We start from the raw sequence: 11,761 nt of genomic DNA, 5'->3' as shown, positions 1-11,761 counted from the left end.
ATATTCCCCAAGATGCTCAAGAGCATAAACAGAGTGACACAAGCAGCAAGGTGAGAGAGTAAAGTAAAAACAGGCAAAAGCCAACCAAGAAACAGCATATGAGCTCATAAGCTAGACACCCAACAACTCCATATTTCACATCACCCATCATCAGCAGGTTAATAATAAAACCCATCACTTATTTTCTATTTCTTGATTAGGGTTTGTTAAAAAATTCAATCTTTGATCATTCTTGATTAGGGTTTATGAAAAAATTCAATCTTTTTTCATTTCTTGGTCAGGGTTTGCTAAAAAATTAAATCTTTTTAATTTCTTGAGTTGGGTTTGTTGAAAAATTCAATCGTTTTACATTTCTTGATTGGGTTTTTTGTTTTTTTAAAAATTAATCTTTTTACATTTCTTGATTAGAGTTTTTTTTTTCTTAAAAATGAATCCTTTTGCATTTCTTGATTAGTGTTTGCTAAAAAAATCAATCTTTTTTACATTTCTTGAGTAGGGTTTTTAAAAAATTGAAATTTTTTTCATTTCATGAATTGGGTTTGCTAAAAAATTCAATTTTTGTTCATTTCTTTATATGGGTTTGCTAAAAAAGTAAGTCTTTTTTCATTTATTGAGTTGGGTTTGCTACAAAATTCAATTTTTATTCATTTCTTGATCTGGGTTTGCTAAAAAAAAATAAATCTTTTTTCATTTCTTGAGTACGGCTTTTAAAAAATTGAGTCTTTTTTCATTTCCCGAGTTGGGTTTGCTAAAAAATTCAATTTTTATTCATTTCTTGATCTGGGTTTGCTAAAAAAAATAAATCTTTTTTCATTTCTTGAGTGGGTTTGCTAAAATTCAATCTTTTTACATTTCTTGATTGGTGTTATTTTAAAAAATTCAGTCTTTTTTTCATTTCTTGAAACTGGGTTTGTTGAAAAATTCATTTTTTTTTCATTTCTTAATTAGTGTTTGTTAAAAAATTAAAAAAATTTTTCATTTCTTTATCAGGATTTGCTAAAAAATTCAAATTTTATTCATTTCTTGATCAGGGTTTGCTAAAAAATTCAATTTTTATTCATTTCTTGATCTGGGTTTGCTTAAAGATTCAATCTTTTTCCACAGAATCAAGAACCCAGCATGTTTCAGAGGCTAGGGACGATTAAATCAAGCTAAACCCACAAAAAATTGAGTGCAGATTCGTGGTTTAAACCTCTAATTTGAGTCTAATTTCTTCTTGAATCAAGAAACAGAGTAACAATGGCAATGGCCTGCAAGGATGGTAAGTGTACAATAATGGATAATGGGAAATATGTTCGGTACACACCTGAGCAGGTTGAAGCTTTAGAGAGGCTGTATCATGATTGCCCGAAACCGAGTTCGATTCGTCGGCAACAGCTTATTCGTGAATGCCCGATTTTGTCCAACATTGAACCCAAACAAATTAAAGTTTGGTTCCAAAATCGAAGGTTGGTTGGTTATGATTTTGTGCTTGTTTGTTTGCTCATTGATTGTATAAATTTATGAAATGCGGTAGGGGTGCGTATGAAACCGAAAAAACCGATCAGAAACTTGAAAAACCAAATCTAAACAAAAATTGAAGTGTTCGGTTTATGTTTTTGTAAAAACCGGACTTGTAGTTTTGGTTTTGCGTGCAAATAAAACATAAAAAACCGCACCGAACTGAATTTATTGATTTTTATTTTTTTACCTTTTATTTTACCTTTAATTTTAAGTTATTATTTATATTATAAGAATTTAGTAAATATGCAATCCAAATATTTTACTCAAAAAATATATAGTAATTACTTAGTTTTTAATTAATAAAAGGATTTAGTCCCAAATTCATTATTTTTGGTCCTTTTGTTTTTGAATCCTAAAATATATTAAAAAATATTAAAACCGAAACCAAACAAAACCAAGAAAAACCGAAACTGAACGATTTTAAAAAATATTTAAAAGGTTTCGGTTTTTGCGTAAAACTGTAAAACTGACACAAACCGAACCGTGTACACTCCACTCCTACTATTTGTGTTTGTTCAGCAATTGCAAAGATTTGTGAATGGGGTGTGATTTGGGTTTAAATTTTTGTTCAATTTGGATTGTAGATGTAGGGAGAAACAGAGGAAGGAGGCGTCTCGTCTTCAATCTGTGAATCGGAAGCTGACTGCGATGAACAAGCTGTTAATGGAGGAAAATGATAGGTTGCAGAAGCAGGTGTCGAATCTTGTGTATGAAAACGGGTGTTTTCGCCAACGTACACAAAATGTGAGGACTGATTTGAAATTCTTGTGATTTTTTTCGTACTTTTTTTTGAAAATTATTTTTTTTAAAGATTAAAAAGATTTTTACTAAATTTCTGTTTTTAATCATTTTTTTTTCTTGAAATAGTTGTTTTAAAATTTTCTTGTAAATTTATTTATTTTCACTAATTTTTATTAAAACTGATGTTTTTAAGATTCCTTGTAAATTTGTGTTTTTTTACACTCTTTTTATTGAATTTTATGTTCTAAAAATTTCATGTAAGTTGCTGTTTTTTTGTTCACTATGTTTTGTTGAAAATTGATGTTTTAAAGATTTCTTGTAAATTTATAATTCTTTTAATTCTGTATCCTGAAATTGATATTTTAAAGATGTCTTGAAAATTTATGGTGTTTTTTGACACTCATTTTAATGAAATTGATGTTTTTTAAAAATTCAATGTAAATTTGTATATTTTTCTCCCACTATCTTGAAATTAATGCTTCAAAGATTTCTTGATTTTCAGGCGACAATGGCGACCAAAGACACCAGCTGTGACTCGGTGGTGACCAGCGGTCAACGCCATTTAACCCCCCAGCATCCTCCAGGGGATGCTAGTCCTGCTGGGTCAGCTGCAGTTCAACTTTAAATGTTTTTAACATTTTTATTATATTTTAGGAACATTGTTGTTTTAAGTTGTGTTTTGTTTTTTCAGACTGTTGTCCATTGCAGAGGTAACTTTAACAGAGTTTCTTTCGAAGGCAACTGGAACCGCTGTCGAGTGGGTCCAGATGCCGGGTATGAAGGTATAATAATATAACATTCAAACATCACATTAATTTATTTCTAAGTTCATTTATATGCAATTTTGGAGATTAACCAGAGTTTGTTTAAATGTAGCCTGGTCCGGATTCCATTGGAATCGTTGCTATTTCTCACGGTTGCACCGGCGTGGCAGCACGCGCGTGCGGCTTGGTCAGTCTTGAGCCTACAAGAGTAAGATAAACTCTTCCTCTATATTACTTTTCTGTTAACTCAATAAAAAACCAATAAACATTAATGTACTTGTTATTTTTCATGAAAAGAGTAAAATTATTATAGAAAGTCAGTTTATAATTTATTAAAGGCATTTCTTGTCTAAAATATGTACATGTTATTTTCAATGAAAAAGATTTCCTTTTAACTTTGAAAAATAATCACTAGAAAGTCACTTAAGCTAGTTTATATTTGTTAAAGGCATATGGCTTTTTATAAAGCATGTCGAATATTCTTTTTGTAAAAAGAAATTTATACCATTTTATTTTGACTAAATAAAGAGTTAATGTCTTATTAAAAAAATTAATGTATGTGCATTAGGCTTAAATATAAAAAAATTAGTTTAGTGATTTCTATGTTCTTTTTACAAGTTCTCAACAAGCTTTTCTTAAAAATTAATAAAGTATGTTATTTTTATGGATTTATAAATAAAGAAAGTATATTAATTTTTATGGTTATGACCCTATTTCTTCCATACAAGAATTTTTAAACTAGTGGGGTAAAGCAAATGACTATATTATTGTTTTAGGTTGCTGAGATCCTCAAGGATCGCCCCTCGTGGTTCCGTGACTGCCGAGCCGTTGACGTCCTCGATGTGCTGCCCACTGCCAATGGTGGAACCATTGAACTCTTGTACATGCAGGTAACCATACAATCCAACCTATCTATTATTACTAATTACTAACCAAGTTTCTTACAAGTTTAAATTCTTAAAATGTTGCAGCTTTATGCTCCTACAGTTTTGGCTACGGCTCGTGACTTCATGTTGTTGCGCTATACTTCAGTTACCGAAGACGGTAGTCTAGTGGTTAGTTATTTTTAACCTGTTTATTTATTTATGAATTCATTAAAGACTTTCAATTTAAGTTATTAATAATGTGACGGGTTTTCAGGTATGTGAAAGATCACTAACGAACACACCGAACGGTCTAAACATACCATCGGTGGCGAATTTTGTGCGGGCGGAAATGCTTCCTAGCGGGTACCTAATTAGACCTTGTGAAGGTGGTGGGTCCATCATACACATTGTGGATCATATGAATTTAGAGGTATACATTTGTACTTTATTTGATTATACAGTTCTATGTTTTTTATTTAACATATTGATTTGGTATGCATGTGTCGTTAAATAGGCATGGAATGTACCGGAAGTGTTACGCCCGTTATATGAATCGTCCACCATTATCGCTCAAAAAACAACTATGATGGTAATAATGCTAATCCTCTATTAATTTTGTGACGAGTTTGGAGAATATAAGGTTTTATTATTCTTGAACAGGCGTTACGCCAGCTCAGACAAATAGCTCAGGAGGCCTCTCAGACGAGTACCCCTACTTGGGGTCGAAGGCCCACAGCTTTACGGGCCCTTAGCCGGAGGTTAAGCAGGTAGCTAAATCACACTCCTTTATGGTCGGTTTTCGGGCCTGGTTAAAATAGGCTTTTTTGGGTGCATGATCAACGCGGTTAAATTGATTTATGTGTTGTTTTTAGGGGGTTTAATGAGGCGGTCAACGGGTTTGCCGATGAAGGATGGTCGTTAACGGGTAATGACGGGATGGATGATGTCACCATACACGTAAACTCTTTTCCCGAGAAACTTATGGGGTTAAATCTTTCTTTCTCAAACGGGTACCCGTCTGTTAACACGTCCGTCTTGTGTGCCAAAGCATCAATGCTTTTATCGGTTAGCCACTAAACACTATTAACATGTATTATGGATTATAAGTTGATTTGTTTATTTATAAAATTTATTTATAATTTAAACTTTTTTTGGCTTTTTTCTAGAATGTTCCTCCGGCCCTCTTGCTTAGGTTTTTGAGGGAGCATCGTTCGGAATGGGCCGACAACAATGTTGATTCTTACACCGCTGCAGCAATCAAGCTCGGCCCGTGTAACTTACTCGGGACCCGAGCCGGTAATTTTGGGGGTCAAGTTATTCTTCCCCTTGCTCATACAATCGAGCATGAAGAGGTATTGTTATAATTACTAATAGTTTCGCATGTTGATAATAATAAACGTGCCAAAATATCCAAATTTTGCACACACGCTAATCTCGTTGGGTTGTATAGCTTTTGGAGGTGATTAAATTGGAAGGTGTTGGGCTCTGTCCTGAAGACGCGCTAATGGGCCGAGACATGTTTTTCCTGCAGGTATGGGTCATTTAACGGATTTTTTTAATTTTTTTTTATTATTATTATTATTATTATTATTATTATTATGTTTTTTACGGTTAATGTAGTTTAACAATTACTAACAATCTTGTAAATACGACAGCTATGCAGCGGGATAGACGAAAATGCAGTCGGCATGTGCTCTGAACTAATATTCGCCCCGATCGATGCTTCATTTGCTGACGATGCGCCTCTTTTGCCTTCCGGTTTTCGCATCATTCCTCTTGATTCATGCAAGGTTAGTACTTACAATGCTAATTAAATATGTTTATTTCTGTTTTGTGTTATGATCTAAATGAACTGAAATATTCACACGCAGGGGGGTTCGAGCCCGAACCGAACCCTTGATCTTGCGTCCTCTCTTGAAGTGAGAGGGGTCGGGAATAAAGGTGCTGGTGACCGTAGTGCCGGTAATACATGTGCAAGATCGGTGATGACTATTGCTCTTGAGTTTGCATTTGAGAGCCATTTGCAAGAAAGTGTAGCTGCGATGGCCCGCCAATACGTTCGCAGCATTGTGTCGTCGGTTCAGAGGGTGGCGTCTGCGTTATCCCCGTCTCCGAACGGGGGCCTTCAGGCACCGTTGGGTACCCCGGAAGCCCATACTCTAGCTCGGTGGATTTGCCATAGTTACAGGTAACTAGAACGGGCCGGTTGGGTTAAGATGCCTGCAACACACTTTTATTCATTTTTTTTATTTTTTATTATTATTATTTTTTTAGTGATTTAAAATAATTTTTGGTTTGTGAAATAGGTACTATTTGGGTGTGGAGCTGCTTGAAGGTGTCGGTGAAGGAAGCGACTCGATTCTTAAATCTATGTGGCACCACTCGGATGCAATCTTATGCTGCTCAATGAAGGTTAGCTATAACTTAACCGTTGCACATGTGTTCATTTGGGTCAACTCAAATTATAAAAACTTCTAACCCAAAAACGGGTCCAAATGGGTTCGCACCGTTTATGATCATTGTTTAATTTTGACGCATTTTTTTTGGTCTAAACCTTTTTTGACCCGAACCAAATTGTCATTTAGACAGGCCCGTTTTTTACTTGAAACTTGTTTGACATGACACCAACGCTAGCGGCTGAAGTCGTGAGCCTATTTTGACTTCTTTTTTTTCGTTTACGAAAACCACTTTTCAGTCCGTACCTATAGTGGTTTGAACTTTCTTTGGACCAAATTGTCACTTTCTTAAATCTTAAAAGACTGCTCGTTTTGACCAGATCCTAGTCCGACTCCACATTAGCGCCTTCGCTAGCAGGGGCGAGACCGAGACCTATTTTGACACTAATCAGCCTGTGCCCATTTTGGTCCGAACCCGTTTTGGCCCGAACCAAATTTTCACTTAAAAGGGCCCGCTTTGATGCGAACCTAATTTGTTGCAGGCGATGCCGGTTTTTACATTTGCAAACCAAGCTGGTCTTGAACCAAACTGTCGTTTAGACAGCCCGTTTTTTACTTGACACCAACGCTAGTGGGCGAAACGACTTTTTTTCATTTTCCGAAAACAACTTTTCAGACAATTAACCATCTCAAACCAATTTTGCCACTTTTTTTGGTCTAAACCTGTTTTGACCCGAACCAAACTGTCGTTCAGACAGCCCATTTTTTACTTGACACCAACGCTAGCGGGTGAGGCGTCTTTTTTTTCCTTTTCCGTAAACTACTTTTCAGACCAAACTGTCACATTTTAAGACTACCTGTTTTGACCCGAACCTAGTCTTGACTCCACATTAGCGCCTTCGCTAGTGGGGGCGAGACCTATCTCGACGCTAATCGGCCCGTGTCCATTTTGGTCTAAACCTATTTTGGGCCGAACCAAAATTTTACTTTCTAAATAGGGCCCGTTTTGGCACGAACCTAATTTAAGGCGCTACGGTTTGATGCAGGCGATGCCGGTTTTTACATTTGCAAACCAAGCTGGTCTCGACATGCTGGAAACAACACTAGTGGCACTACAAGACATCAGCTTGGAGAAAATACTTGACGAGAACGGAAGAAAAGGTTTGTGTTCCGTGTTCCCACAGATAATGCAGCAGGGGTTCGCGTGCCTTCAAGGGGGTATTTGCGTGTCGAGTATGGGGAGACCGGTTTCTTATGAGCGAGCGGTGGCATGGAAAGTGGTGAACGAACAAGAGACACCACATTGTATCTGCTTTATGTTTATTAACTGGTCGTTCGTTTGAGTCGCTAGATGACTGTTTTTGGTATTTGGTAGTAAAACTGGTGGTTTAACTATTCAGATGTTTTGATGTATGAATGTTTATCTGATGTAGGATTCATGATTTTATCGTCTCTGTTTAACGGTTTTGACTTAAGTTAGTCGGCTGAATATTGTTGTTTTAAAGTTAGAAAGTTGAATTACCGAATACTATAAATCCACATTTCCTTTGACGAATGCATTATGCGTGGCGATTGTGCGATTTTACCTGAGTTTTGCATTCCTGTGGCAATTGTGCCATTTTACCCGAGTTTTCTGAACAAGCCGATGGTTTAGAGGTGCACAAACCGGGTATTCATTCCTGTGGCAATTGTGCCATTTTACCCGAGTTTTCCGAACAAGCCGATGGTTTAGAGGTGCACAAACCGGGTATTCTTAGGAACCGAAACCGGGTATCGTCAGCAAAAGTCAAAATCGGGTCCGGGTAGGAACCGGTTCCGGGTATAGTTGGGTATTTGACCGGGTTTTGATCAGTTCCATCGGATTTTTTTTGGGTTTCGGGTAGGGTGCAGCCGGGTTTTGACCGGGTATTGGTTCCACTGGGTCGGTTCCGGTTCCGGTTCCAGTTTCAGAGGGATACCCAAGACCCGGTCCATACACGCGGGTAGGGTAGGATCGGGTCCGGTTCCGGGTAGGAACCGCCGGGTCGGGTCCGGACTTGGTTTTTTTGTGCACCTCTATTTACTAGAGACGCCCCGAGTTACTAAATTAGTAACATTTTTGTTCGGGAAAAAAACGTCATCTTTAAAGGTTAATAGTAGAGGTGCACAAAATACTCACTTCTGGGCCCGAATTGGACCCAGTTCCTACTTGTGGTATGATCTGGAATAGGATTTCTCTTGAAATTGACCGGACCCGCCGGAACAGGAACCGGAAATACCAGGTCAAAACTCGACGCTACCCGAAACCCGAAAAAATCCCGGTCAAAACCAGTCAAATACACGACTATACCCGGAAGCGGTTCCTACCCGACCCGGTTTTTGTTGACCACACCTGAAACCGGTTCCTATCCAATTTCAGTTTCTAAAAATACTCAGTTTGTGCACCTCTGGATAATAGTAAAACATGGGTTGACGTTAAAAAAACTGGCTTATTCTGTCAATGTGTTTAGGTGAAGTTTACTTTTTATTTATTTAGTTTTCTTTGTTAGATATTAGGTGGGAAATTGATAATAAAGGGCATATGCTATTTGGTGAAAGTACTATCATGATAAACTATTTCATATGGAGATTGTTATCGGATCGTATCCTGACCAGAGTTGCGTTAAAGAGGCGTTAACTCCAGTGATGACAAATGCGCGTTATGCGACGGGCATCTGGAAGATTCATTGCATATTTTGATAAACGTAGCTGGACTAATTAGGTTTGGACTTTGGTTCAATTGTGGATGAAGTTGCCAAGCGATGGCAGGCCTCGGTTGGTGAAAGACTTGTTAGTACTCCGGTTCCACAAGGAAAAGAGAGAGATTATACAAGCTATAATGACGATAACGTGCAACTCGCAAAATGATTTAATCTTCATGATTATAAAGTTGGCCAATGATATCAAAGCCACCTCTTTTCTTCCGATAAGTCATAGGAACAAAAGTGTGAGGTTGGTTTGGGAGAATTGGTGTCGTTTTATTTTCATGTAGTTTTTTCGTGATAATGTCCTTCTTTTAATTTCTGTCTTTTTTAATGTACTCTATTGTTGGACTTTTGCTTCTTGTTTGAGTTTCCCTTTTGCTTTTTTTTTTTATTATTTTATAAAACGGCTACACGTTTTTTTATATGCTTATCGCAAGGAAAGGGGGAGATTATACAAGCTATATTGGCGGTAGTGTTTTGGTTGGTGAGGAAGTCGCAAGATGATTTTATCATTTATTGTGAATACATAAGTAATGTAGTTACTCACACTTTTCTAGACCTAATTCAGTTTAAAACGCCTCTTAAACCACACACATTAATCCAAATTCCAAATACCAAATTTATAATTATTAATTTTGTTTTAAAAATTGGAGGCCTTAGAAGATGGGAGCTTAAACCCTAACTCGATTTCGCTGTCCCTAAAAAAGGCCCTAACATTAATGATTTAATGAGATAATAGATTAATCGGATAGGTGGTTACGTGATCACCTTAACTATATCACACTTAAAAGAGAAGTTATAATTAAATTAAGTTGTTTTCATATTTCTCAACCCATTGTTTATGAAATAAAGCTTGTTAATTAGATGAGTGTGTATATAAAATGGCTCAAAAAGGATATGCATGAAATGTAAGGACGGCATGATAAATGAAAAATAATTTGGAGGTTATCCACTCATTCTCCATTATCATCGCCACGCTTTTTGCTTTGTCATATTAAAACCCAAAGATAACGACCCACACTTCTCCCACATCCAACTAAATATTATTATTATTATTATTATTATTATTTTATTATTATTATCGTTTTTGTATCTTTATGTTTTCTATTTACAATGGATGAAACTCTAATCGAAAGGTTCAAACACACATAAAGCATAATATGTTACAATTTTATCACCAGACAATCTTGTTTTTTTATTGTTTGATTTAGTATGAAATCTATAAAAAAAACTATTTCTATTTAAAAAAAATACAAAAGAAACCAAAAACACTTAGAACCGGGTAAGTGGGGATTCAAACTCGGGTCCTTCACCTTACAACAATACAACCAGAGCAACTACAACTTTTGCCATTATTGTTAGTTTTATATCTATAAATGCATAAAGTAATTTCAAAATGCTAAAAAAAAGGAATTTAGTGGCTGCTACATGACAGCCAGTTATTGGGCATCCCTAAAGTTACTGTAGCATTAGGTTTGCAATTATATATAGTACAATGTATAACCATGAGATACATAGTATATAAGCAAGAATTTCTAACACGGCCTGAGAATAGCCAAAATTTTGGTTAGCTAATATGTGCAAAGTAATAAGCATGCGAATCAAATATTTAATTATATATACATGTAGTATAATTATTTAAAGTATTTGTTTAATAGGGATTATTAACTCGAACAGAGACATTAAGCCTTTTTAGCGTACGACTTTTTACTTTTCAAAACGAATCTAAAGTTGTATTAATTTTGAAAAACGAAATTAACTATTCACTAACTCTTTCATTTCCAACAAATTTATTTGTTACCCACGACTACCTATTCTTAGTTCTTCATTTTTCAGTCTTTTCTATCTGATTCTTCTAAATTCAAGCTAATTATGAATACCTGAGTTTATTAATTGAGAATCTACCTATATTATTAAAGCAAAATAATTCTTTTACATGTACAAATGTAACTTTAAATATTTTATTGAAAGAAGATTTTAGATATTTATGAATTATAAAATTTTATTTATCATTATTTATATCTTATGAATCCATAATGTATGTTATTTCATATGTTATTAAATCTAACTTTTTTGTTATATTTTTTTAACCACCTGTGTATTTCACGTGCTATATTCTAGTATATAAATAACAATATTAAAAAGAAACTAATTACAAACAATGTTCGTTTGAGTTATCAAGTCACGAGTTATTACTTATTACTCATATGCTTGTCGTGTTTAGGTTCATAATCTATTTATAACTAACGTGTCAACCTATTAACGTGACACGATTGAAAAATCATGAATTATATTTAACGTTTTTAAAGATAACCCATAAATTAGACATGATTGTTGGCTACATACCCATCTTGTTTAAAACCAAGAAAATTACAATGCTTTGTCTTTGAATGCATATTGTAAAAGTTAAAACTTTACACTAATTGATTAGATATGTTTTGTTGTTTCATGATGCCAACTCATTCAAAAAAAGGACATTGAATTATTAATAAAGTGTTCCTAGGATAATCATATATTTATTTAATTAAAAAAAATATTCAATCCATATCCATTAATAGCATTTGAGCAAGTGGGTAGAATTGGTAATGTACTAAACCCTATTCAACTGAACCATGATATGCCTGCCACGTGTCTAAGCTGACTATATACATATATAATTATATATTATATATATTATATACTCCCACATAAAGCATCCGAACTCATATTGCATCAAATATTGATCAAGTTTGAAACTTTTTTCATAGCAAAATCATATGTTTTTTTTG

At 35.0% G+C, this 11,761-nt stretch overlaps 1 protein-coding gene across 1 annotated transcript; it reads left to right on the top strand.

The window, feature by feature from the left end:
- The first annotated feature begins 1,018 nt into the window (after positions 1–1,018).
- Positions 1,019–7,663, top strand: LOC143606925 (homeobox-leucine zipper protein ATHB-15-like). Its single transcript, XM_077082541.1, has 17 exons — positions 1,019–1,448; positions 2,088–2,247; positions 2,747–2,847; positions 2,936–3,026; positions 3,121–3,216; positions 3,785–3,898; positions 3,980–4,063; positions 4,149–4,304; positions 4,389–4,463; positions 4,535–4,641; positions 4,747–4,939; positions 5,041–5,226; positions 5,325–5,405; positions 5,530–5,664; positions 5,746–6,062; positions 6,181–6,286; positions 7,317–7,663. Exons 1-17 carry the CDS (start codon positions 1,240–1,242, stop codon positions 7,611–7,613), a joined length of 2,508 nt encoding a protein of 835 aa, XP_076938656.1. The 5' UTR covers positions 1,019–1,239; the 3' UTR covers positions 7,614–7,663.
- The last annotated feature ends 4,098 nt before the right edge of the window (positions 7,664–11,761 follow it).

The sequence above is a fragment of the Bidens hawaiensis genome, unplaced genomic scaffold, assembly GCF_021521415.1.
Source record: "Bidens hawaiensis isolate Kalapana, Puna unplaced genomic scaffold, B.hawaiensis_p1.1 tig00078393_1, whole genome shotgun sequence".
Taxonomy (NCBI): domain Eukaryota; kingdom Viridiplantae; phylum Streptophyta; class Magnoliopsida; order Asterales; family Asteraceae; genus Bidens; species Bidens hawaiensis.
The sequence above is the reverse complement of the archived record's forward strand: the minus strand, read 5'-3'. Positions and strand labels throughout refer to the sequence as shown.

Coding starts and splice junctions, on each gene's coding strand:
- LOC143606925 (XM_077082541.1), top strand. CDS start 1,240: ATGGCAATGGCCTGCAAGGATGGTAAGTGTACAATAATGGATAATGGG. Junction 1,449..2,087: donor GTTTGGTTCCAAAATCGAAG/GTTGGTTGGTTA, acceptor TTTGGATTGTAG/ATGTAGGGAGAAACAGAGGA. Junction 2,848..2,935: donor GGGGATGCTAGTCCTGCTGG/GTCAGCTGCAGT, acceptor TTGTTTTTTCAG/ACTGTTGTCCATTGCAGAGG.